We start from the raw sequence: 27,446 nt of genomic DNA on the forward strand, positions 1-27,446 counted from the left end.
AGTCTCTAGCCATCAATGTAACTTGTTTCCTTGGACAATTCTATCCAGGAACCTGTCACAGGGCAATGTTGTGAATGTGAATTCCTTCACTGGATGGTCTATATTAGCCCAGGAAAGAGAACATGAAGTCTCCATCTATCCTACATATTTCAAGAGGCATGATTCTGTATTTATTCCAGTAACTAACAAAGTTTCCATTGGATTGAGGTTTTTTTTCACCAAGCTTCTGGGGTTTCTTCTTTTTCCTTTCTTTTATGCACTTGTCTGACCTCTGTACAGCCCAAAGTTTGCACCATGGCCTAATAGTCGGGGCTATTTATTCAATATGTTGCATTATGTATATATAATGCATAATATATATATACATTCTGTTCTTTTTTGACAGAATATTCTCGGAGTTTGTTGTTGTTCTTAGTTAAGCAATTTCCCTCTTTCCTCTAATGTCTGGGACAATTGGAATAATCCAATTCTATCTTGTCTTTTGCAGGGTGAACCAGGATCCCCAGGAGCTCCAGGAGTTGATGGCGAGCAAGTACGTTATGTGCAAATCATATAGCAAAGGTCATGTCAGCAACATAGGTTATTTCAGGATCTTATTTCTGTGGTCCCAAATTGTATCTTAGATTTCATAATCTAAATAATAATACAATTATAGTAATTAATAAAGGTCATTATTATGTTGCTGCATACTCTGCAGTCTAATAATGGCTGCATTACTACATATTGATAACAAAGGTCAATCCACAGAATGACTTATTCTTTTTATTAGGATCAAAGCTAGAATTCTGTTGATGTCTCAGGTTTTTCACGTATTACTTGCTCAATAAATATATATTTTAGGGTCCTAAAGGCTCAAAAGGCGATACAGGTGATCCTGGAATATCTGGAGAAAAGGGAGGAATTGGACTGCCTGGCCTGCCAGTGAGTATGAAAAATTAATTAATTTTACCTAAAATACTTGTATTTTTTCTCTCTTCCATTATCAGGAATTTCCAACAGTGCTGATAAATTGCATACGGCACAGAAAGCACTGCGGAGGAAAATTCTGAGGTTGCTCTGCAGCTAATCTAGGAGAAGGTGTAAATTGCCAGAACTTTCCATTCCACTTAGAGTCAAACAAAATATTGCTCTGGGAAAAGAGAGATTAGTTGGCATGCTGATCAGATCTGTACCTCTCTTATAGCATATAGCACAATTTGGGCAAGCATAGCTTGTAGGAGAAAGAAGCTATGTTTTGAACACTTGTCAGAAATTTCAAATTATTCAGGTTGAAAAGGGAGAGAAAAAGCATCAGTACGTATGGGATGCATTCTTCCTATTCCTATACATATATTTATGTACAAATTAAGTTTCTCAGTAAAAAATAGTAACAATTACAAAAATGCATCCATAGTAAAATATATCATGAATGGAGTGCCAGCTTAAGAACTTATCATAAACATAATGCCCCAACTGACAATATAAAGCATACTTTTACATTTATTAAGTTATTAATGAAGTAACACCAAAGTTTTTTTAAATGTAATTTCATTATGTGTGCTGTATTATTCTTTTTACAAATTATAATTATTTGCAAATAAATATTATAATTTCTAGTTTGATTGCTAATAAGATTAAAACTGCTTATAAATGCTGTTTTGTAATGATTTTGTAGGGAGCCAATGGTATGAAGGGCGAAAAAGGAGATGTTGGTTTGCCTGGTGCCCAGGGTCCTTCAGTAAGTCTTAGTGTGGTGTTCAGTGAACATAATAATCCAGCAATGGCTCTCCAGCTTTTGATTCTGAACAATGCTTCATTTTCATGACTGATTTTTCCTGACATCCTTGATGGTACCTACACTTAAAATTTAAAAATATTTTTCTTCTTTGAATAATTATTTGCTCTTTTGAAAATTAACAGACTTCTGGTCATAGCGCTAAATACCATTTAAGAAATTCTAAAGACATAATCCTGTTCTGTTCTATTCTCCCATTATGAACAGCAGTCCCGATCACTTCAGTAAAAGCCTTCTGGCTCTGTAATGAATCAAAAGATAAATGCTTTGCAAAGTAAAATAGAGAGATAAAACTGATGAAAAAACCCCAAAGCACCAGATTTCTCTCAACACCTTGTATTCTGGGGTCCTCATAAAGTCCACTGAGAACCAGACTAGACCAATTTCAATGATGTCAGTAAGAGTGGCAGAGACTGGTTTTATAAGACCAGACATTCTCCTGATTTTTCAAAGCACTGTAAAAGCATTAGAAAAGCAAACAAACAAACACCTAAAAAAAGCTCCCTAGACAATACCTTTATGATATGGGTGATTAATATTATGAGAGCACAGCAAGCCAGGAAACCTCAGAGCAGAAGTTAGCTACCACTGCCTTGTCAGTGGTGCCATGCTCTGTGTATTTGGAGCCATAGCTCTGGGGAGGCTAAGCTTTGCTATCGCAGGAAATACTAGGCACCCAGTATCTCCGAGTCTCTTTCTCTGAAACTAAAATTAATTTGTTCCAGATTTTTTCAGTTTTTAGTTGAAACAAGGTTTTCAGTTTTCAGGAGTTTTCACAGATGGTGAAATATCTGTCTTAGGTTTCAAAGATCACTTTTTTGCCTCTATGGCCATCACCAACAGCTAGTGTAGCAGAGGGGTTGCACATAAGTCTGAGACATCAGCATCCCTGCTGCATGTTGCAGGTTACAATAACAGCCCTGCAGGATTAAACCCAGGAAGAGAGGTAATATCAAACTATATATCATCATAGAATTGTCTTCCATGGATTTGTTACAAACACAGAAAACCAGCACAGAATATGCATGTACTAAATGCTGAGCAATCTGACTACCTATTTTAATGACTTCAGGGAATTCTTGGTACAAGTGGACTAAATGAAATAAAATGAGAGACAAAGGGAATGTACAAAACCCTGGCTTGAATTTAGTATCTTTTCCATTCATCAGTACTGGGGAGGAATAAAATCACACATCATCTTCTGTTTCTGTACAAAGACAACTAAATAGCACATACTATAAAATATTAAAAGTTTAAGCATCCCTGCTCACTACTGTTTGTTTTAGTGAGGGTTTTTTAACCCATTGTGTCTTAAAGTGTATCTTAGAGCCTAGGAGTAAGAATCAGGAGACAGGCATGCTGCCAAATACCACAGGTAATTCTGCACTTCAGATATCCTGTCTTCTGAATCAAAAGTAATTCCCATTTGTAACCCCCTTTCTAGATATGCTGTCAATGTGCACCATTGCATTGTTATGTTTGTAAGAGCGTGCCAACCGAGGAAGTATCAGTCTGATTTTTGGTATTTGTGAGGGAGGTCTTTACTTTGCATGATCTAATGCCATTGTTTTTTATCTGTAGATGATAGGACCACCGGGACCACCAGGGCCACATGGTCCTCCAGGCCCCATGGTAAGCTTGAGAGGAAGAGCTCTCTTGTCCTTTTAATACTTGATTAGTAAAGTGCTAGGAGAGTTTGTGACCACTACAGAAGGACCTAACTTAGGACCTTTTCTGCATGTCTTAAAATTCATAGGAACTAGAGAAACAAACTGCAGCTGCCTATGTTAGTGTTAATACACTAGTGGTCTTGTGCATTCTATGAATCACATGTTTGCAGTTGCTTTATTAACAGCTGCATTTCATTTGTGAGGACAAAAATACAGGTGCAGCTTGCACCCCTGTAAAGCAACAAACTCTTAAAAATTTGTGGCATATTTTCATAATGAAATAAATATCTTTATTTCCAGGGACCTCATGGACTGCCTGGCCCAAAGGTAAATCAATGGCTGCCTTGAATAGCCATGTTCTTAACGTCTGCAAAGTGTCATGTTTTGTTCTTTAACTCATGCAGCTATGTTTTGTCTTATGTCTCATTCAATAAATGTTCCTGATATTCTTAAACCTTAAAGCAAATTTTAATATTAAGATAGCTTAAAAGCTCTTAAAATTTTCCATGATTGTTTCTGTGTAGTAATTCTCCTAGGCAGTGGCCATTTTTTGCATTAGTATTTGAAATGTGGCACTAAGTTAATGTAATCCTATTTATGGGCAAGCTACCATTGCGTTGCAACTGGAATTACTTTTGAACATAGAAGTATGTTGCACACTCAGGAAATGGAGTCAGATAAGCTCTTCATTATTTATATTCTTTCACATCTCCTGCTTCTTTCAGTATGAGTGGCCTTTCACCTTCCCAGGGGCCATGTACTTGCTGACCAGTTCCTTCACACATTACGCAAGCTCACCATTACAAACTCATGTGTGTATTTTCATGTTTTCCAACCTAGAATCCCTGATCAGGCAGGTCTGCAATGCAATTCAAACTTTTTCCACAGTACACTACCTGGAGATACACTGTAGGGACTCTAAGCCCATGAAAACAGATCAGGAGGGTAGCAGGTTTTGGCAAAGTTGGAATATTTTAATTTGTACTGTAATTCCGTAAGCACAAGTAAACTAAAATCCAGTGTGACACTATAGCCTAGCATTCACCTGGGGGCAGTGGTGTTCTCAGGCATGATCGTTTTAATTCACTGTGGCTCCTTTATCAAATGCATCTTTCTCAAAAAAGTAAGTAAGAGGAGGAGGGTGTTTTTGGTTTAGGATTTGGATTTTGTTTGGGTTTTTCAAGTGCAAGACAGAAACTCACAGGTTTGACTCCACATGAGACTGTTTGTGTTACCTTGGCGTAAGAAGCCTGAGTCATGAATCATTTTTTGACATCAGGTCTGTTCCATCTTAGCACCAGCCCTGCCTTACCTCAGACTTTTGGCCTAAGACTCAGGCTTTTGTGAGATTTCCAGGTCTGTTTCCAAAACTTCAGCATTTTCAGTGCTACTGCTCTAAAAGTCACATTGTGTTGAATAGAAAAAAGCAGAAATGGCTACTTAGGCAGGGTGCAAAGCAGGCAGGCAATATCTGGAGTTACTTAAAGCAGCAGACTTGATTCTACTGAGATTTCTTTCTTTTCTTTTTAATATGAATATGATATAAGGTAACATAATACATCAAAGGGAAATGTGGGAACAAGGCCATGGGGAGCAGTCTGGATGAAATACCCACATATTTCTGTTCCCCAAAAGAAGCACATGTGGTCAGTATTCTTTTTGACCGGGCAGCTCTCATGCTAGCATAGTGTTTCATGATGCAAGAATAATTTACTGGCAGCTCCAGGCCCACCATTATCCTCTTAGTGATGTTTAATGTAATAGGCTATGCAAAGTCTAACAATCACAACAAGTGCCATATTTTATGTGTTTTTAAACTTCTCTGTATGAACACAGAAACTATGGATCTCCTGGATCGCTTGGCATTGTATAACCTATACTGATTATTTAAACTTGTTACTGTTTAATTATTTGTGCTTAAAGGTTTAAAATAACTTTATGTAAGATTTTGTTGCAAATTCCAGTTTGCTGTAGGAAAAAAATATTGCTTCCTTACAAAATCTACTTTTCAGGAGATCCCGCTATAGAAACCTGCAGGTTTGAGACATATTTTTCTGAAAGTTTTCTTTCAGTTTGATTTGTCTGCATTGGAATTTGAGGAAATTCCAAAAACCCCTAAAACTCACACTTAAATCAAACCATCTAACTGTAGTGATAATTATTAGGGGAAAAAAAAAAAAACAAAAGAATCAGTTACTCATAAATTCCCTGTAGCTTTTTTTCATGCAGATTTTTAATCTCCAGCAGATGCCTCCCAAGTGCTTTTGCTCAGTATTGTATCAGTATGTAAATTGACAGTAAGCTGAGAAGGCTGAATTTGTGTCCTTGTTTCAAACTGGAATATGCAACCTTTTCTGAGACTGGCTTCTTTTATCCAAGCTTAAGCACCCATTATAGCACCAAAAATATGGCATTTATACTTTTACGTTTAGGGTGAACCAGGGTTAAATGGTCTTAAAGGATTGAAGGGTGAACCAGGTCAAAAGGGTGACAGAGGGCCCCTTGGTCTTCCAGTAAGTAAAAATCCCCAACTACTCAATCTCAGTGCAAATAACAAACTTCTCTTTCTACTCCTGATGAACAACTCTGATTTACTCCACAGTATATACAGAATATACCATGTTTGAGCAGAGCATGTCTTGTTTTGTTTTAGCCCAGATGTGTGCTATCGTCCATAGTAATGTCCTGTCACACCCAGTGCTGTCAGGGTTTTTTTGTTATGTGTCAGTTGAATGTGTTCAGTGTCACAGGGATGCTATCACCACCATTACATCAGCCATGTTGTTATTTGAGTGTTGTATGGTGTTTGTGTTAAAAAAGGAATCTTCCCTTTTACCCCATCTCTCCAGTTATTCATCCACTGATTGTACTTCTGCATTTAAAATGGAGAAGTCTAACTGAGGAAAGTTAAAAATTGGTTCAGGGATATTCTGTTTATTTACTTTCCTCATTCACTAGAGATGGTGAATTGTTACTCTTGCATTGTTCTTTAGAAAATTTCCATTCTGAGTGTTTGGCATAAATTTTGTATTACAAAGAAATGAAGGACCTTAAAAATAAATTTTCATGTTTCATGTTCACATTATGATTCTTAAAACTTAGGTTGACAAAAGAGAAAAGAGTTTGTGTGTTTGAAAGCACTCTGGAAAGTTAGTTGTTGGGTTTTTTTCCCCACAGAAAGAGTTCAGTTTTCCTTTTAGGATTACTCCGTGCGATTACATTCTTAATAACAAAGCAGAGGAAAAAGACTTAGTTGACCCAAAGGAACGCAAACCCCTCTGATTAATATTTTCAAGAATTATGTACAGAGTCCCTGGTCAAGGTCAGCTTCACTGAGAATTTTAAGGGGGGGGGGGGGGAAGAAAATCATTTGCCAGTTACCAGTTACCGTTATGTAGAGAGGCAGCTGTGCAGGTCTGAGACAACCCCCTGAAAATAACTAAAAGGAAGAAGGAAGTTTCAGTTCTGCCAGAAATGTGTTTTCTAACCCAGAGCAAACTATTCTATTATTTTTTCAAATTTTCATATTCTTGTCTTGCTCCTGCTTACCACTTTTTCTAATCATCATTTTAGAGAGCAAAGTGTTTGACTTCCTAAAACCGGCTCATTTTATCTGTTAATGAGTTGGGGTGGCAGTTGGTTTCTTTTTAACTTTGGAGATTTGGGGGGGCTTAGGGGTTGGAGTTTTTGGGCCCAGATTATTTCTAAAGTCCCAAATAGTTTTGGTCCCTCTAGTCCCAGCATTACTGCCAGCAGGCTGGGATGGTCGAGCAGGTCCTTCGCTGCTCTTCTGTTATTCGCATAAAATCCAGCAGAGGTCATCCCGTCCCCAAGGATGCTGAAGCAAATAGCCCGAAGTGCCTGGTGCTGCCCACTTGCAGCCTCTGCGTGTGCTCTGAGCTGGGAGCACATTGGGAAAACAGGAAATGTGATTGTCTCCCGGGATCTTGGAAATGAATGAGGCCATTGTAATCAGGATCCAGATTTTTTTTTTTGCTGCATAATGCAATATTCTTGCACTTAAATATTTCCTATCACGGTTAGCATATATTTTTCTTTCTTTGTGTAGTATAGTATTCAATTTTGTCGTTATTTACAAATTAGAAGGCATGCAAGTAAAGTACAAGGTAAATATTTGCAGGTTAAGGCTCAGAACCACCCTAACATCTGGTGTTTGTAGCACTCCTATAGCTTGACATTATTCTGGTCTAATGTACTGTGACATGACGGCAAGGGTGGGTCAGAGATGTTACGCTGATGTGAGAATAGAATCAGGCTCTTGATGTCTTATGTGAATTTTTAACTAACATGCTGTAGTAATGTGATACCCATTTCAAAACCCTGTCACAACTTGTACTGTACGTTTGAATTATGTTTATTCATCAGCACCACTTACTAATCTCACGTTCTTGTCATTCGTGTTGTATCCATCATCCATGCTTCCACCTAACTACACAGGGAGCATCTGGCTTAGACGGAAAGCCAGGACCCCGGGTGAGTCCCTTGTCTTTCTGTGTCGCTCTTCATTACAGAGCCTATGTTCTGTCCAGCGCTTCACACACTGCATAGAGGAAGGAAGGCCAAATGCCGCAGGCATTTTTCATGGTGCATAAGAGGGGACTTTGAGCAAACTCTTGGAGTGATACAAGTGAGAAGGAGAATGTCACCCTCTGTAGAAGGAGTTCTGAATCTTAAAAAGGCAGTTTGGTTTTGATTTTTGGTTGGACAGCTGCCTTGGTTGGGGTGCTTATTTTGCTGAGTAAGGTTAGGGATCAGTTTACACAGGAAAACATACTTGTTCAATGCTAATATGGAATCAGCGAAACAGATGCAGACATTCTGTGGCTGGGGTTCTGCCACAGGCACTTTCACATTAAACATAAACATTAAGTCATTTGCTTTTAATAATGATAAAGAAATGGATAAAGTGAAAGAGGGATGGAGTTACACATTTGAAGGCTTCTATAAGATTCCTATTGATGAGTGCAACAGGTAGGTCCACCATACAGCTAGACATTTTCATTTAAAAAATAATCTGTATTAAAACAAAACAAACCAAAGCAAACCCATAACTTTGGCTCTTCCATTTTTCCTGGGAAAATTTTTCAATAAATTTAAAATCTTTGTAAATGTGGTGACTTCCATGAATAAAGGAAAATCCAACTAGAAAAAAAGATGGGTTACCTTATAGCCAGAGAGCTTATAGATGGAATTTTGGAAGACAAATGGATTTGTTTGCCCATGTCCCATCAGAGTTCAGTCTGAATTTTCTACTGGTGAAGACTGATTCCATGTTAGTTCTTGGCTAGAAGACAGTTATTAAAATTATGGACTTGTAAGAACAAGACCTCTCTTTTAACCTCTGTTTCCTTTTGTAGGGTGTAGATGGCCCAGTTGGTCCCCATGGCCCCGCAGGTCCTAAAGGAGAGAGAGTAAGTATTTGTTCTATGTGCTTCTCTTTACAAAGCAACCGCTGCCATGGCAAAATGTCATATGGCTGCTTACAGTGTGCCAGGATGTTGTTAAATATAACTGTATCTCCTCTGTTTAAGGATCAGCCCAGAACTGTATGTGCATTCTAGTTACACACATTTATCTGTTTAAAGGTTGATTTTGTAACTCATGAACTTCAGAGAAGCTGCTATTTTGTAATGATTAATCCATAAGAAACTTACAGGACTTTCAAGTTCACAGTGGTACACAGAACATCATTTTGCTTGGTTTCATTGTGTAGTGTAAGTGGTTTGAGAGGACAAACTGAGACAAAAGAGATAGTGTGATCTGATTATATCCGTATGAAATGGCAAAAAAAAAAAAAATTCCCAATTTGTACTTAAATATTTTTATCTTAAAAAAATGATTTAAACTTTTCTCCCTCTCCCCTCCCTTTCTTTCTTAGGCTTAGAAGATAGGAGCCCTCCTATTTCACTTGAAATATTCACAGTAATTTTTCATCAGTGTAATAGGATAAGGACCTTAATCTTTAACTGTGAGCCTGTCATCTTTAACAATACAACCATCAACTTGTACAACAAAACAAAAGATGATACCTTATACTGACTAAATCCTCCAAGGAGTTGACAGCCTAGAATTATGTCTCTTTGAATTTCTCACTTAACAAAACAGCTGTGATAAAACAACTTCAGATTGATATATTAAGGAGGCAGCCATATGGCACAGGTCCAGTTAGCTTTAATAGCAGTACACCTGAGAAAGGTATGCATGACTTGATGATTCATTTTTAAAGAGCTCTGTGTTGAGAAATATATACAAGACATGCAACATAGTCCAAAATAGGACCAGTAGCCTATAGTCACAACTCAGGCTAGTTAACAGTCTGAAGGTCTTAGGTAAGTCTTTTTTTCAACCAGGACATAACTTTTTCTTCTATCAACTCTGTGAAGATAAAGTTGAACATCATCTTCTGAACTTTGGGAAATAATTTTGATGGAGAAGCATATATAAATACTGTACTTTTATCCTTGGATCATAAGCTTTTGTCTTGAAGGATATGCGTACGTACTACCAGTTGAAATTTATTTCAGAAACAATGTGCTGTAATATAAGCTATTCTTCTAATGTATGGAAGAGAGCTATAGTTGTGTTTTCCTTATGAAAGTATCCAAGGTTATAATAAGTCATACACCTGGATCTCGAATCAGCCCTACCATGGCTGTTGACAAGTAGTAATTACAAAGGGGAGAGGAGCTGCAGCGATGTAAATTTCTTCAATAACTGCACAGAGCACAGAGGGTCAGATCTGCAAAACTATGGAAACTAAAGTGTGCAAAAAAATCCTGCTGACCCAGCATTTTCTGTGTAGCTAAATGAATGGGAGGAAGTTCACAAGAAAGATGGAAGGGGTTTTTAACAAGCAACCAACTAGCAAGTTTATTGCTGTAATTGTTCATTTAATTATTCAATACTGTTTGGGAAGAGAAGTTGTTTGTAGAATCATTACCTAGCAGGTGCCTGGCATTGATATATGTCTCATTATCTAAATAACAAATCATGTGCGTTTAATGCAGGTTTACACCTGCAACTTTTGAATGTGAAACGGAAAAAAAATTTGCCTGCAGATTTCAGAAACTGCCTTTTAATTAAAAATTAAAAGCCACTGCTTACTATCACTGGACAGGATCACATTTTGTCCATGCTGATAAGAAAAACCTTGGGCCAATATTAACTTAGAAGGGCACTAGGGATTTCTAATATGAAACATAACCACGTTCTTAAATCCACATTATTTAATGTTTGGAAAGGCAATCTCACTTTAAGAGAATACATGTAAAATACTGGTCACTGTATATTTATGCCTCCTTAAAAGTAAAGGAAAGCAAGTATAATCAAACTGAAGCCTAATGATTTCTTTTACAGAAATCATCGTTGCATAGGCTGCAGATGAGGCAATGCTGAATTACTCTTCTTAGGTAGAACAGACTGTTGTGCAAATTAGGGTTGGTTGTTTTGTTTCCAGTTTAGCTATTTAATTAAAATAGAAAACATTACTGAGTCTTTGAACAAAACTTATTTAGATGGTGAAAAAGTAGACCAGAAAAATAGCGCTTGTCACTAGAAAATAGAAAACCATGAATTTTAGAACAAATGTGATTAGTTCACTGTCCGAGCTTAACCATGTAATTTTCTCTCTAAACTTTAAATTATTCGTTGATCATTAAAAGCTGACACAGGATTTAACACCTCCCTCCTTAAGCATGATATTGGTGAACTTTCCAACACTGTGGTTTTGTGCATTTCTTTTGGTAGAAATAGAAATGGCAATTAACTGTTTGAATTAATATCATCTATTAGGCTGATGTCTTACAGTCCTTAAATTCTTTGGCTCTTCAGATTTTACTGAGACCATCTTCATTAAATGGAGGAGTTGATCATAATAGGCCTCTGAATCTGGCTGTGTACCTATTAATCTCACTTGTATATTTTCTTGAGAGAAAATTGAGAACATTAGTAAACAGATGAGCAGCTTCAACTACTACTAGGGAAAGGGGACATGTAAGCCTGAAGGCTAATGAGAGATGTAATGTCTATCCAAATTCTTGTCTATCTAAAAGAAGCTGAAAGACAAAATTAAGTAAATGCTGATCTCCTGAAACCCTGGCCTTGATTGCAAGGAACTGGTTTTGAGCTTTGTTTTTGGCTCTCGGAACACTGTCATCACTCTGCATATTCTCTACTGGTAGGGAAAGTGCATTCTGTTTAATTTGGTTAAAATGTTTGTCACCATGACAGTGCTGTAAAATCTCTCTATCAATCTTAATGGAGACACAAATTATGCAGCTTTATTCATGCAAATGGTAGTTTGTATCCACCCATGGTTCAAGAGACTGAAGTGACATAGGAGGCAAAACTGAAGGCTATGGTTTCTGTTCCTTGGGCACTGATGAATTGTCGTACAAAAAGCTATTAAAAACCTTACTGAAGTTTGCAAATGTCTGTTTCCCTAAAGGAAATGCTTTATCGTGATGGCTGAGGGCAGTATGCTTATGACGGTTCATCAATCTTATATAATCCATACACATTCAGGACCTCATCTGATATTCCAAACACGTTTCAGCATGTGCTTTGTATTGGAGGCAAAAAAAAAATGGGAGATGCATTTCCCAAAATATATTCTTACACAACAGATGAGATTATTTCCTAGACTGGTACCTTCAGCATCTTTATGTCTACCATATGTTTAGCAATGTTATAGGCCTATCTTGAGAGAACGCTGTACAGTCATCTTTGCTGTTGGAGATTTTAAAAAAAGATACTTAACTAGTCTTGACATATCTCAAGTAGTGATCAAACATTTTTGTAGCCGTTACATACATGGGTCAGCACATCAGTTTCTTCTCAGAAGAAAGGTTTAAAGCTGCAAGGGATTTACTGTTCTGAAAATCAGAAGTCAGTTCCCAGTACCTCCTCTTGTTCTTCAAGGGCATCCTACCTAAGTGCTGCTCAGAAATGGCTGGAGATTATCAGAATCCAGAAAGATCAGACATTATGCATGTAATCACCGCTAGAGTAAAGTGAGCACAGACAGTGTTCACCATATAAAAATGTAAAGTATCTAAAATAGATCAAATGTCAGTTACTTTGTCGAACTTCTTACTCCTGTGGTTATTCAAAAACAGGTTCAGGCTCAGTTTATTCCAGTGCCTGCTTTTTTATATCATCCAGTCAACAAAATTACGATTTAGCAGCCCATTTTCAGAGCTGTGCTAAGGGACTTGGCTGTGCCAATGATCACTGCTGTTAATTAGGCACACATCCATATCTCTGTCTTATATTTAATAACAGAGTAACGAATTAATAATGATTAGTAAATAATCTAGATTTTTGGAGGATCTTGTACACAACATTATCTCAAGAACTTAAGTGCAGCAACTGCTAGGATGAAAAACAGCACTTCTGTAGGCTAGGAGCCTTGAACAAAGCCTTGCATTAGCTCATGTTAAGGAAAGGAGGTGAAGAAAATATACAAATAACCCTGTATAACAAATTGAAGGTAGGAGCTTTGAAAATTGGACGTGGTCAAGACTTTTTTTTTTAATCTCTTCAACACTTGGAGGAATTTAGTTCTCTCAAGAGAGTAGGGCTTTTTGCTGGACTTTATTCAGAAGGTGGCACCACAGTCTTAAACACATACTTACTTACCAACACTGCCTCCCTAACAACCTTGCAGAAGGCTGTGCTCGCAGTTACTTGTGTTAATGTTAGCTGACTCAGGAAGTTTAACTCCATATCAATCTTTATGAAGAACAATTGGAAAGCACAGGTGATTACTATAGTCAGCCTGAAATTTGTTGCCTTGAAATTTTATTTCATTTGGAAAAGTTTGCTCTATATTAAGCTTGCAAAATTATTTTGGCAGCATCCCTCTGGAAACTGGCAATTTTTTCCATGGGTTTTTGAGCAAAATGAGATCAAACTTCAAGTACGGAATGATCTCTGCACTTGCTTGTCTTGCACATTAATACAGTTTTGATTTCATAAACCAGGGTATTAACATCACTAATCTAGGATCCAACAGAACAGTTAGCAAAACAATACAGTGCATGGGATAATCTTCACAATGTCACTGTTGATAACACTGCCTGCTTAAACACATTTGATTGGCACATTTTTGCCTGTCACTGTGCTTCATCTCAGCTGCTGTGGTGAACCTTGATGCTGCATGTCCTCATTGGCTTTTTATTGAGTTATAAGCTTAAAATTGAAATCAGTGCAAGTTCAGTTTAAAAAATATTTTCAGTTACAAATGTATTTAAAACCAAATATAATATCATATGCCCAAAAATCATTTTGCCTCAAAAGCCATACACATCTCTTTTGACCCTTATACATTTAATAAAAGTAAATTATCTTGGCTATTTTTCACTCAAAAGATTTAGGAATGTATAAACTTTAACCTAAAGCACTTGGTAGAGATCATTTCTATCTCATTCAGCCAATGTTTTTGTTTGCTTGTTCCGTAATCTTTTCGTAGGGTGAAAAGGGAACCATAGGTGACCCTGGACCCAGAGGACCATACGGCTTGCCTGTGAGTTGAGCATAGTTTGTACACGTTGTGCTTTTCATCACTCCTTGATTAAACTTTGTGTGCTTTATGACTGCTTTTCACCTAGCAATACAGTTATTTGGAAAAAGCAAAGATAGATAATAATAATCCCTGGTTAATAATAATGCTCACTGGTCTGTAGATTTCTGACCATGCACATGGTCATGCAAAAGTAATGAAACAAATCTGACATGAACCAGCAAGAGAGAGGAAATCCAGAATGCAAGTGCTCCTCTTTCTGCACCCTGTGGCAATCAGCTGCCTGGGGATCATGTGAAAGTGGCAGGAGTTCAGGATGAACCGTGGAAAGCCGCAGCTTTCTTTATGTCAATAAACTGCTTTGATTTCTGTGCTGCAAAGCTAATTCACTGTTATACTTTTGGTTTGTTTGACACTTCAGAGACCAGTTTTGTTTTCATTTCTGTGCCATGTGCTGAGAAGCAATTTGGGAAGTTCATTGTTGATCATTTTTAGGTGGAGATGGTATGCTTTAAATCAGTCATTTAAAGATTATTATTCATTTCTAAAATATGAGTGAGAGCTTCCTTTGGCCTACAAGGACAGCCCAAATAAAACAGCTGACTTACTCTGTTTACTTTGCTGATGACTGGGTCAGTTGTGTACATATACACATGCCTGTTCTGTACTTTGACACAAGAAAAGCCATGTAAATGTGCTTAGCCAAGCACAACCAGCCTTTGCAAGAGAACTGCAATGCTTCCATACCCTCTCCAGTCTAATCTGTTTAATTAATTAAAGATGGAATACAGACTTGTGGTTTAATTGGATCCATTTAATTGTATCAGGAGTCAATGACTAAAGATAGTTTTCAGGCTGCATGGAGTGTTAAATTAGCTTGAGAGCATGTTCATGTGAGGGTCACTTTTGTGAGTTAAATAAAAAAAAAATACAGTTTCTGTTTCCCTTTCCTGTGAACTAAAAATTAAACATAATATTTCATAATAGGCTTTTCTGTATTTTTAGCTTGCTCCTGGAATCTGCATACGAAAAAACTTTTACAATCAAGCAAAATTTTACAGTCAAGTTATCAGTTCCTCAAAATGTTAAACACTGGCCGAAATGTCCTTCACTAACAGCCTTAGCATCGTGGGGTACTGCTGTACAGAGAGAGCATAGAAGTCAGGCATCAAGGCAGCCTTTGGTATCATAGTTTAGGGACACTAATGTAGTTTATATGGTTCTTTGGCAGGGTAAAGATGGAGAGCCTGGCATTGATGTAAGTAATATGTATGATCAATACACTCACAATGGTAGGTAAGCATCTTTTAAGGAATAGCTTACTGGGTGTAACAACTTTGTTTCCATCTAGTGTGCATGCACTACATAGAGAGTGTGCTAAATCAGCATTTGCTCTTTCTCTGTGATAGAGAAAACAAAGATTATGCAATATACAGCCCTAATTGACAGACACCACCAGATGCAGTGCTTACACAAATAGGTGGTACTTTGGTAGTCACTAGGCTGAAAAAACTGCACTTGGTAAGAAAATATTCAGAATATTTGGTTAAGTAAATTTATCCTAATTAAAGAGAATAATTCCATAACCTGTAAGGGATGTATTTCAAAACATAAGTTCTTTCTTTGGCATGCTAAAAAGACTTACTGAAAGCCTTTTCTTCTAATCCTACACTGAAAGCCCTAGCTTGGAAGAGTCTTTTCCAGAATGTAGATATGCTATGTTGCATGGACTGATGTCATTTTGAGTTACATTTCTTTCCATTGCTGACAAAATTACTCTACCAAATACTATGACTTGTCTCACATACTCCTGTGTGTGTGCATGTGTGCACATGTAACACATATATATGTATACAGTATGTAGTGAAATCATCTTTTTTTTATATTTTCCAAGAGTATTTGAAAGCTTAACCTGCATGTGAATAAAAGTAGACCTATCTTTGTCCATTTTGTTTTTATAGGGTTTCCCTGGTCCTCGAGGAGAAAAGGGTGATATAGGAGAAAAGGGAGAAAAGGTGACCAGTGTTAACTGTTTCTCGATTCCTCAGCCTAGTCAGCTCCGCTGTCTTTACACTATGAATTGTCCCATTAAAACTTATCTTTGTTTTTACTGTGTGCCAAAAGGCAGGTCACAGGTAGATGCTGAGCAAAATCATGAAAAACCACAAAAATTTATGCACAGAACCAGTAGTATTAACAAGCTGCTCCTGGGAGGTTCAGACTGGCTATTAGGAAAACCTTCTTCGTTAGGAGGGCACTGGGGCAGTTTACCCAGAGAGGTGGCTGAACCCACTGCAGTACCTGGTCTGGTCTGACCTAATGGAAGGTCAGGGATCATCCTGCTCAGGGTGGGAGGTTAGACCAGGCAACCCACAGAAGTCCCTTCCAATCAGACCTTCTGATTCTGTTTCCATGTGCAGCTAGAGATAGGTAGACAAAATACAGCCATCAGATTCCTAGAAGATCTCTGGAAGAAAAGCTGGTAAAAGAGTTGGCTTACATAAATACATCATGTGAAAATGGACAGTCTCAGATTCTTGCACTCAGGATGTAAAAACATTTTAATGTCCTAGAGTCCAGCATGCTGCTTTGGGGTATTAGCTCATTATTCCCAGAGACGGACTGAATACCTCAAACATGGAACCTCCAGCTGCAAAAGGGCAAGGGAATCATGTGAGGAACCATGTGTGGCCGCAGGCACAGTTAGATCTTTCTGGAGTCTGGTTGCAGCTCAGGCTGCCAGTGTAGCCCTGTTCTCTTGGGCTGCAAGACACATCTCCTAGGAAATCTAGTGCTCCAACCCCCTAAAAATTAATGAAAAAGCAAAACCTGTTTCTTGAGGAGAATGTGTGGGATAAAGTACTTAACAAGTCTGACAGATATGTCAGAAACCGTGTTATCTTATGGGCTTTCAGATTAAAAGGATCACCAGGAAGTCTGTAGACTGAGAGCAGAGATGAAATCTCTGTCTTAAAAATTCTCCGACCATTCGAAGAAGATTAGAAGGCAAAGGAAGGTCTTTTTCAGTGAAAAATCAGGGAAGGTATAGCTGAGACCTCTGTCAAAGAAGCTTCTGTTGCACAGGTTTGACAGTTTTCCAGAAATGAGGGAATACTTGTATCTTGCTGCATCAATAGTTCCTTTTCCAAATGGAAGGCTGACTCTCAAAAGACAGAGTAATGCAATTAATGGAAGGTCTCATATAACAAATTTTCTCAGTTTTCTGATGTTTTTCTTTATGTAAGTTACTAATTATCTGTTACCAAATTGGTGTAGCAGCACCCATTTCATTAGAGAATAATGAGATAAACCAGTTTACAGGTTGAGGGTCCAGCTCATGTTTTCTTAGTTTTTAAATATTCCTTACAGTAGTGTCTTAGACTGACATTGTACACATTGAGATTCACAAATTTCTACTTAAGAAATTTAAATTGCATTGCAAAAATATATACATCATTACTAGCATTCTACTGAGGATCATACGCTTGTTTTGTTCATAGGCATGCTATGATAGGCAAGGAGTAAAACTTTACTTCTTCAGTTTGAGATGACTACTAGACTGATGATTTTTGTTTTAGCCTGTCAGTAGTTGTGCTACATTGAAAGTCAGTCAGTGTTTGCATTATAATGTCTGCTTAACTTGGCTGTAAAAATAATTTGTAAAAGTGTTCTAACTCTAATTAGTCATTTAAAAATATAGTTCAGGAGCACTAAGCACGAAAATCAATACAATTGATTTTGTATTTTCAACCTATATAAAAAAAAACAAAACAAAACCTCTTAGAAATGAAAAACTTTTAAGAAATGGTAGAAATTGTGTTATGGGGAGAGGGAGAGAAGGGAGCCCTGATCCTAAATGTGCAGTTGTGTCTCTTGTTGACAGAAGAGTATGATGCGTTACAACAGGGGCTGGAAAGGCATCATCTTTTCCCCCCTACACTCTGCATTGCTGAAAATCTGTGCATGTGATGATTGGAGATGTTCCAGCCTGTTGTGGTTTAAGCCCAGCCAGAAACTCAGAACCACACAGCCGCTCGCTCACTGCCCCCTCACACAGCACTGCACCAGCTACTAAGAAGGAGAAAAATAACTATTACAGCTGAACCCAGGACACAACCATGACATTACTACAAAAGTGCCACAACTTTGTGTTTGTTTAGGCCCTGAGGAAGGGCAAGAAGGAATTTATTTTTTTTTTTAACCTTCATCACGTGTAAATTCTCCATAACTCTTGTGCACCTCAGTAGTTCAGAGTAATGAACTGAAGATTAAGAGACAAGAACTCAGTGCATGGCTAAAAGTAGTAAAGTACTCAGAAAATCCAGACTGTTCTCTACACAGATGACTGCTCCATTGGCCTGAATAAGATCATAGATTTGCCTTGAAAACTGGATGTTTAAATAGTTCTCTGATGGCTTGTAACACAACCACATAGAGAAATACAAGTCCTAAGAATATAAAAAAAGAGTAGAAACCAAACTGTACTGTCCATTTTCAGAATCATTTTGGAGTATGTTCGTGCTCTGTGCTTGCGTGTACTCACAGCAAATACATTGGTGTTACATCGAGCACAAATAACATGAGATTTGACCCTGAAACTGTTGGGCTTCTGTGCTACACTGTCGTGTTTCTAAAGGTTTAAGATGAAAACTTAGCCAACACACAGTTCCTGACATGTAGGGCTTTTTTTACATCACAATCTTATAATTTAGTGAAGAAGGGTAATGTTTGAGTTGCCGTTTCCCTAAATATTACTCTGTGACTTTTTGGCACACAGAAAAGATAGACAAGAAACTTTGCTTTTATAGTGTCATGAATGCAGTATGTTTTGTTCATGGAAAAAAATTTTTCATTTGAATGTGTTGAGTATGCTATGAAATTAAATGAATAATATGCTTTCTTTCCTTTTTTAAATATAACTATTTTTTAATTGTGTAAAATGTTTTTTGTCTCTTGTTAATGGATTAGTTTTTGTAGTGGTGTGGAGCTAGTTAAATGTCTATTTACTACGCTTTACCAAAATCTGTCTCTCCTTCCAAAGGGGCATTCCTTCCTTCTCCTTCTACCTCCATTCCTTACAATTCCTCTGTCTTTTTTACCCTTTTCCTCACAAAATAAATCCACCCAATAGCCACAACCTCCCTTGCTGGTTCTCCAATGTCATACTAATTTTCCTATGACTATTTTTCCCATTTCCTTGTGATATTCCCGATTTACTCATCCTTCCTATCCCATTTTTTACAATCCTAGTTCAATTTATTTCATTTTTTTTTTAACAGAACCTTTTTTGATTTTTATGAAATTGAGAGCAATCCTGAAACTCATTTACCATTGTGATAACTGGTGTGAAATCAATTATAAAATGAACTCTGTGAACATCTTATACTGCTTGAAGGTGAGGTCATCTTTGCAGGTAGCTTTGTTGAGGGAAGTCTACTCATTTCTATTGAGTAATTAAAGCACTGGAAGTTTTACATATGAAAGGAAAACTCAGTGTGAAATCAAAGGACTGGATTTCAGTAAAATAAGTAGATGGAATGTTGCCTGCAGTAAAGAGAACATTTAAAAGTTGGAATGTTTAAATCAAGAATCTAATTGTCACTTATTACTTTGATACCAATACATTATAAAATCATTGAAAGTGTCATAGCAGATCTCTCCATCAAGCAGTTCAAATGTTTTGATTCCTGTAACAGGGTTTGAAATGGCCGCGTTGTATTTGGAATGACAGGAGTGCACCCTCAGTGATGTCTGTATCTTTCTGTGGACACCACTGAGAACAGGATTTGTCCCAAACTCATACCAGAGTGAAAAGGGTCAGTTCTGCAAAAAATGCTTCTGGCTACGTTTACCCTTAACATGACACTTTGGAAGTTGATAGAATTTAGCCAGAGACCAGCCATCCCTGCGAAGCATCCACGCCACAGGTCTTTTTTAGAGAGACTATGCTGATGTACTCTGCTCTCACAAACTTCTTCTGACCAGTGACAAATTTTGTCAGGAAGCTGACAAATTCAGCTTAGTGTCCATGTGCACTTCAGTACTACCACTTAGAACAAACAGAAGAGCTCTTGTTTTGGACTGTGGATTGGGAAGTTTTGCAGATTTGCCTCTGTCTCAAGAAACTGATGATTTCAAGCCCTGTTCTAAGATTCAAAACATTCATAATGCTGATGTACCAACACAAACTAATACCTATCGATTGCAGTTCTTGCTTTGATTATATAACTTATTTTTCCACATAATGCACCATCCAAACCAGAACACAGTGGTAAGTGTCCTTTCAGCTCTCCATTGGCTTATAAAGAAAAACCAAAACTTTTAAACCAATCTTTCTTTAATTTTTTTTCCAAAAGAATGAAACTTGTTTTATCCAAACCATTGTATCCACAGGGGGAAAAGGGAAAGAAAGGCAAAAAGGGGCCTAAAGGGGAGAAAGGAGAACAGGGTGCTCCTGGATTAGATGCACCTTGCCCATTGGTACGTCTCACTTCTGTATTGGACAATCAATTGTCCTGCTGTAGACTGATGGAATAAAAATGATGGGAGAGGAGCAAGCAGCAATTACTGTGTCACCTGCTGCCCTTTGTTAACGCAGCCTGATCTCAAGTTCTGGCAAATTCTGGAGCAGACTTTGTTTGTCAACCTCCTAACTTGGTTTAAAGCATTAGACTTCAGACCTTCAGGACAAATTTGTGGGTTTTACTGGTGTTTATTTTCTGCCAAACATGTTAGAAAGGAACCAAGCATGGGAATTGCCAAATTCAGTGCCCCACAGGTTGAAATCACGCCATGATGGTCAGCTTGCTCCTCTTGCCTCTCTACTGTTATTTGTTCACTCCAGATAAGTCAATACTGAAGGCATTTTCTTGACAGTAACATTGCAAGTTAATCTTTACAAACAGGGATTCCGTGGAATTAAGGGGGAAAAAGGGGAGCCAGGCCAGCCTGGCCTGGATGGGCTGGATGCCCCTTGCCAATTGGTACAGTATTTCTCTTTCCTACCAACCCTGCATGCAGTTCCTTTGTTTGTAGTCAGCCATTCTCAGTGTAATGTTTTTCTGAGCTGACCTTACATTAGTCACCTAACACATGCATGTGCATGGACAAACCAGCTGCTTCAGTGATCATAGCTGCAATCAAAGAACACATTTTTTTTGTTGTCACCTCAAACCTAACTCTCAACAGTTTGCTCCCACATTACATGGCAATTTATAAGTTTGTGTCCTTCCTACATTTTCCCTGAGATTCACTGGTTTGTTATTTTCCCTCACAAAGTACCGGTTGCCTTACTCACCCTAAATGCAAGTCTTTGTAGAAACCCAGCACAATCTCCACTTCTAATCAAGTCTGATGACTTCTGTCTGCACTGGCTCAGTTCTTCACCATAGCCCGGTCCCATAGCTACCCTGCACCCTGGACTTCCTTTCAAATCCATGCAGTCTTAGGCGCGTGTTTTCATGATTTGGTCAAAATGAGAGTACAAAATGATGTAAATATTATTTCTAAAAATCAAGTCACAGGTTTCCAGTAAGCCAAGCTGGAGCCTGATCTCCCAGACCTTACACGAGTAATATTTTTGGTGTCTGGCCTGTTCATCAAATAGTTTTCAAACAGATCTGGAAATAAAAAACTTACCTGAGGTTCCTAAGAAGATAACAGTCTGCAGCCCACACCCTCACTGTCTTTGTTCCTTAACGTCTTCAATTTAATGGTCTTACCCTTGGAACTTACCTTCCTGGAATACACACAACACTCCCTACCCTATGTTAGCATGAATTCAAATTCCCACCTATACTAAAATGTTACCTGTTGACCCTTTCCCTTGTACCAATATGGCAACAGTGATTTTTATTTAATGGCAAAGTAAGCTTCAGGTTTTTTTTTTTCTTAAATAAAAGAAAGAACAGAACATACACGTTTCCTAAAGATACAAGGAAGATTTTCTTTTGAATTGTTCGCAGTAAAATTTGATCTGCATGTTCTGATACTGTTTGGTGGTTAAGCACGGTTCTTTAAGATGAATGTTAAGTAGATTTATTTTCAACTACAGCACTTCTAGTTTGATGTTAATGAATTTTAATCTTAAATACATAGTCCATTAAGATTATTCCATAGCCCATTTTGTTTGCTTCCAGTTAATGGTAACCATATTTCATATTTTGTTGGGGATAATCAAGCATGCTTTTTCAATTTAAAAATGTTTCTCTGGCTCTGTATTATCATTTATATCTGGAGATTCACTAACAATCATTGATAGATGAAAAAAATTCTGTCCATAGGTAATGACTAGAATAAACTGCTAAGAAAATTTCACTGTTTCTTGCTTTAGGCAGCAAGCTGTTTCCATCAGATTGCATAGAATCATAGAATCAATAGCAGGCGCATTCAAAAATTCTCATGAACCACTATCTTCACATGTAAATTCACATAATAAGTATTGTTATTCCATAGTCTAAAGAAATGTAAAGGCCAGATATTTTTTTTTCTGCTCATGTATAGTCTAGTTACATCATATGTGCTCCTAATTCTGAGCATATAACTCTCTGGATAAACCCTGTATAGCCATGTAAATTGGAATTAGTTCCATGAAAATAAGTATGACTGTGGTCAAAAGTTCACTCTGATCTTACTGGATGCATGGAGATATGTGAAAGTAGGGTGGTGTCAGAAAAATGGAGTGACTCTCACTAACATAAGAAGGAATTAGATGGCTATATTGTCCAAGTGATAAAATTATCAGTGCTGCTGTACTGCCCTGAGCCCACCGCTGTTTTCTTCCACTTTGCCACTTGAGGTATGTTCGGGCCTTAAGATTTTGCTACTTCATTCAAAAGCTAAGCGTGAAAGTGAACAGAAAATGTTCTACTCAAATATGAGTCTTCTTGTCTTATCATTGGGTTTACTTTATACTAGGGGCCCATTAAATACAGATTTTAAACACAAATATCCTCCAGATAAAAGTGATACTATTTTGTTGCTCATTGATTTTTACAGTCAGCTACAGATTGTTGTGAATAACAAATGTTATTTATTATATTTTATTATATATTTTAAATAATATGCAGTCTGAGCTCTAACAGCAGTAAGAAACCAATGAAGATATTCTAATGATTTAGGAAAAAAAAATCACTATGCAGAGGGGTGCATGTGTGTATTTACAGTGTCAATTGGGTTTTCTTTCACCTTGAGAACAAGAAAGTAAGTCAGAAACTGGTAGCTACTTATCAGCTAGAAAGTCAGAGCTGCTTTAGCTGTTCTAACAGATATTGAAGAAATATCTATCCTATCAAACTTAACTATGCTCTCTCTATTTTTTATTTGTTTTTCTTTACTTGCTCCCCTTGAAACAGGGTCCCGATGGATTACCAATGCCTGGCTGTTGGCAAAAGGTAGGATGGGCAGAGCTTTTATTTTTCAGGGGCAGTACCTCTTTGGCACACAGAAAAGCCTGTCACAGTCATACTGAACACAATCAGGATATACCTCAAAGCTTCTAGACAGATATATGCAACAATGCAAAATAAGACCTCCCACGACAGTAGCTGGCACGATGAGGTAGTAATATACATTTAGAAGTAATAACTTATTGATGCAGTATTGTAGAAATAGTTGGCTTTAGATTTCTGGAAAGTCCAAGACTTTTCTGCTTCATATGAAGACTCACACATCCTTTGACTTCTGCACATGACCACTGCTTACCATTATTTATAAAAGCTCATGGGCACTTTTATCAAATATTTTTCTTGACTTATTATGATATCAGTTTTCTGAGATACCTAGAAGAGCAGTGCATCCTGCCCTTCAGTTTTCCCTACCTTTCTATTCTTCAATCAATACTCTTGGCTGACATGTTCTATGCTAATGTTAACTGGCAACGTTATTTTAGTAAAGACTTAACATAGACAGTGCTAGATTTAAAACCATTTCATTCAGAATAATGTAGGTGGAAGGATACTGGCATGTAATACATTAGAAAACAGAAAGCATAAGTGAAACCCTAGGTGCATTTATCTCTGAAGTATAGGTGATGCTGAGGAAACAACTCTCCATATTATTTGTAACTCTGCCTTATCTATGTATTTGGAATAGATACCTGAAATATCAATTTACTAATTGGATTAATCTGTATCTTTTTTTTTTTTGTCTTTGCAGTGATGAATCTAACCATACAAGCATGAAGTTGTGTATATAGTGCTCCACTTTTTGTATTTATAGTTGAAAACTGAAAATTTGATTTTACGAGTCTGAGATATGTTTACATGTAGCTGCTTTTACTTGTTTGCAATAGTCCATGTGTACATCTGGTTTTCACTTACATCTGCAGTTAGATGATATATAACTGCAGGGTAAACCTGCAAAGATTCTCTCTTGCATTAGAGAGAGATCTCAATACAATGATCAATAATAAAAATCTGATTATTTCTGTAAATTCTTATATTTTGGCTTGTGGACCTGCATGGACAATGAGTGCCATGAACTAGTTTACAAGAAATTGTGACCAAATAAGAGCAAAATGCTACAAAATGTACTGTACCAGCCGCCATTGAAGTTTACTGACTTGGCTTCCATGTCCATCTTAAATACTTCACTGATTCGTGCCACATCTGCTTGTACAGACTAAAAGCATGAGTTTGTGTGCCAGACCTGCTTGTTGTGTGATCACGTTATGTACTAAATGGCTGCTCACGGTGACCTTTGATTCCAGTTTCTGAATCATTTCCTTTTGTCATCCCAAGGGAGTCACACCATGGCTTATTGCTAAAAAGAGATAAACCAGAGGAGGATAGAAAGAGGCCTTGAATTTTTGGAGAATAGAGTTCCAGCTGCAGGTGGATGGCTTCCAGTCTTGCGGGTTACTTGGCCCCTTTGATCAAAGGGGGTCCCGCCTGTTAATCAGCATCAGTTTGCCTTGCACTGCTCACGGTCGTGAAGACATTCACCGTTCACGACAGGCCCTGTCAAGTCCTTAATCAAGAAGGAAGGAAGTCTGAAGAAGAAACCAGACTTCTCTGTGGGTTGTTTGAAAAGGTTACAGTGGTGCTGCAGGGATCGTTTCTCCATGGCAGACACCTCCTGAGACCAGAAGTTTCTCAACCTTACGAGGATGGACAGAGTATGTACTCTGCATATTGTGTTTTGGGACTGCTGGAGGAAACAGCATTCTTGAGGCGAGGATGAATCAGAACATCCTCCAGTGGAGGAGGATAATGGAACTGACCAGAGACATATGTACCATGGTGTGATTTTCAGGTGATTCAGTTGAAATTACACAAAACTAGCAGAACTTTTCTGCAGAATTTTGGAAGCTATGGTTAATTTTGTTTCCTTTTCCCATAACTGTTGCCATAAAGGATGCATTTCAATAATCTGTTTAACATTTGTGATGTTGGCATTGAAGAAAATACTTCAAGCCAGACATGCATCTTGTTTCAGTATTTAGTTTTTATTTTCGGGTCTTTGAAGCCTTTAAGTCTAAAAAAAAAATAGTTTATTTTTGTGTTTCACAAATTGATTTATATTCATAATTGATCTTGTTCTTTTTCTGCTGTTACAGTGACCTTACTTGACATTATTATTCAAAAAACATTGGAGAAGCAAGTCTGTGTGATTACCACTGCACGCTTGTTACCGCACTACACTGTTAAAGGTGTCAGTATTTCTCCATTTCTGTTCAGATGACTAGTTTTCTAGGCAAACATGGGCAAAGTTTTGCTTTTATTGTTAGAAATACTGAATTTGTGCACATTTGTAGTTTTTGCCATGAGATATTTCTTCCAGTTTTGAGTCTTCATATGGTGCGCTGTAGTTAGTTTGAGAGGCTAGGTTATGAGAAATGGTGCCATATTTGGCACATGGAAGTTCTTTTTATAGCACTCCCATTCCTAGTGTATATAGCAGGATGATCACAAACTTTTTTAGTTACATTTCTGAGGTTTGTTTTTCATACACAGACCAAAACAAAAGTTGAAGAAGACAACCTGTCTCCATCCATGTGTGGGCACCTTACCCTTCTTGGAATGCATGTTTTTGCTTACTCCATCATTTCTAAATCATGTGAAGATGGAGACCTGGTGTGGTTGCACTTTTCATATTGATCCACAATCTCAGATCAATGGAAAAGACACTATAATGCCATCTTTCATTTTGCTAAATCTTTATTGTCATTTTGCTGTATCAGAGACAAAAAGAGCTTTTCAAGAGGGGAAATCTTCCACAGATTTTTTTAAAACTAAAAATTAATTTTGTGGCCTCCATCTGGTAGTACCTTACGAAGTTCCAACAATATATAGATGTATATATACTGAATATATATATATATATTCACTGCTTATATCCATCTTTCCAATACTAAGAAATAAACAAGTGTTCACAGATATAAGGGAAAATGGTTTTATTTGCTTACATTTTCAGAGATGCGAGCATTGACCTGTTTGAATAATCATTGCTGCAATAGTGAAAGCCTTCACATGGCATAGACTGAATATAAGGTGTTAATAATCAGAGTGCAGCAGCAGTAATGTGAATGAGGAACTTTCCAGAAAGGGCGCAAGGGGAGAATCACATAAGCCCTTCAACTTGACAGTTTTAGTCTGCTTGTTTAAGAAGCACTATCCCAAAATCCAACAGGTTGAGGAGCAAGCTGCCCACCTAACAAAAAAGAGTTTCTTATGCCTATACTCTGACTTGGTACATTTGGCTGGGTATATTGCAGATGTGAATACTAGAAGTTGAATGTTTTTATGAAATAGCAAATACTGGCAATCATACAGTAAGATAAAATATTTTTTAATTGGCCCTCAGAGTATCCAAATGCTAAGTCAAGTAGGATGTTTCTTATCTGGCTAGATGCTTTAGCAGTTCCATATCAAGACTGTGCAAAAACACAGGTTATTTAGGAAAGAGCAACAAGATAAAGAGCCATTAAATGCACACTGTCATTAGCACTCTCATTTTTTAAATTTGTGTATCTATATTTTTAAACTGTCCTCGTTGCATCCATTTCTGTATGCATCAGTAAAGCTGGCAGAATCTTGATTCATTTCCTCATTCAGAAAATATTTATAGATATTGCTGCTAAGCATTAGTCAAAACTCAATTTTCCTTTAACTCCCTGACACTGAGACCCTGCTAAAGAAACACTTCAGCACCTTTACTCACTTTCTTTTCAGTCTTGCAATTTCTTTATTTAATTCCCACCAGAAAGGAATATTTTTTTTTTCCCCAAAAATAATCTAACTTATATTTTTAAGCTTCTGTGTTTTTCAATATCATGAAAGATTCATTCCATTTAAATGACCATGGGTGAACAGCAAATAACTTAATTTGACATTAAACTACATTCATAGATTTGACATTAATATTTGCATCTCAAAGATTGACTTGAAACCTAACAGTATGTAGGTAAGTTGCATGTTCAGGACAAGGGGAAAAATAATGCATTGTGTTTAATATTTAA

At 37.4% G+C, this 27,446-nt stretch overlaps 1 protein-coding gene across 1 annotated transcript in view; it reads left to right on the forward strand.

The window, feature by feature from the left end:
• The window catches only part of COL25A1 (collagen type XXV alpha 1 chain), a 294,833-nt gene extending 269,336 nt beyond the window's left edge, over nucleotides 1-25,497 (forward strand). Inside the window, exons 26-37 of the mRNA XM_057404557.1 lie at nucleotides 488-532; nucleotides 841-921; nucleotides 1,655-1,717; nucleotides 3,356-3,406; nucleotides 3,745-3,771; nucleotides 8,823-8,876; nucleotides 13,937-13,990; nucleotides 15,219-15,245; nucleotides 15,949-16,002; nucleotides 20,893-20,970; nucleotides 23,341-23,379; nucleotides 24,143-25,497. Of these exons, the coding sequence (XP_057260540.1) occupies nucleotides 488-532; nucleotides 841-921; nucleotides 1,655-1,717; nucleotides 3,356-3,406; nucleotides 3,745-3,771; nucleotides 8,823-8,876; nucleotides 13,937-13,990; nucleotides 15,219-15,245; nucleotides 15,949-16,002; nucleotides 20,893-20,970; nucleotides 23,341-23,379; nucleotides 24,143-24,145 (576 nt within the window). The 3' untranslated portion in view covers nucleotides 24,146-25,497. The remainder of the gene's footprint in view (nucleotides 1-487; nucleotides 533-840; nucleotides 922-1,654; nucleotides 1,718-3,355; nucleotides 3,407-3,744; nucleotides 3,772-8,822; nucleotides 8,877-13,936; nucleotides 13,991-15,218; nucleotides 15,246-15,948; nucleotides 16,003-20,892; nucleotides 20,971-23,340; nucleotides 23,380-24,142) is intronic.
• Nucleotides 25,498-27,446: the final 1,949 nt, after the last annotated feature.

Source organism: Pezoporus wallicus, unplaced genomic scaffold (genome assembly GCF_028554395.1).
Source record: "Pezoporus wallicus isolate ANWC-B61680 ecotype Strahan unplaced genomic scaffold, APGP_CSIRO_Pwel_v1 contig_1583, whole genome shotgun sequence".
Lineage (NCBI taxonomy): Eukaryota > Metazoa > Chordata > Aves > Psittaciformes > Psittacidae > Pezoporus > Pezoporus wallicus.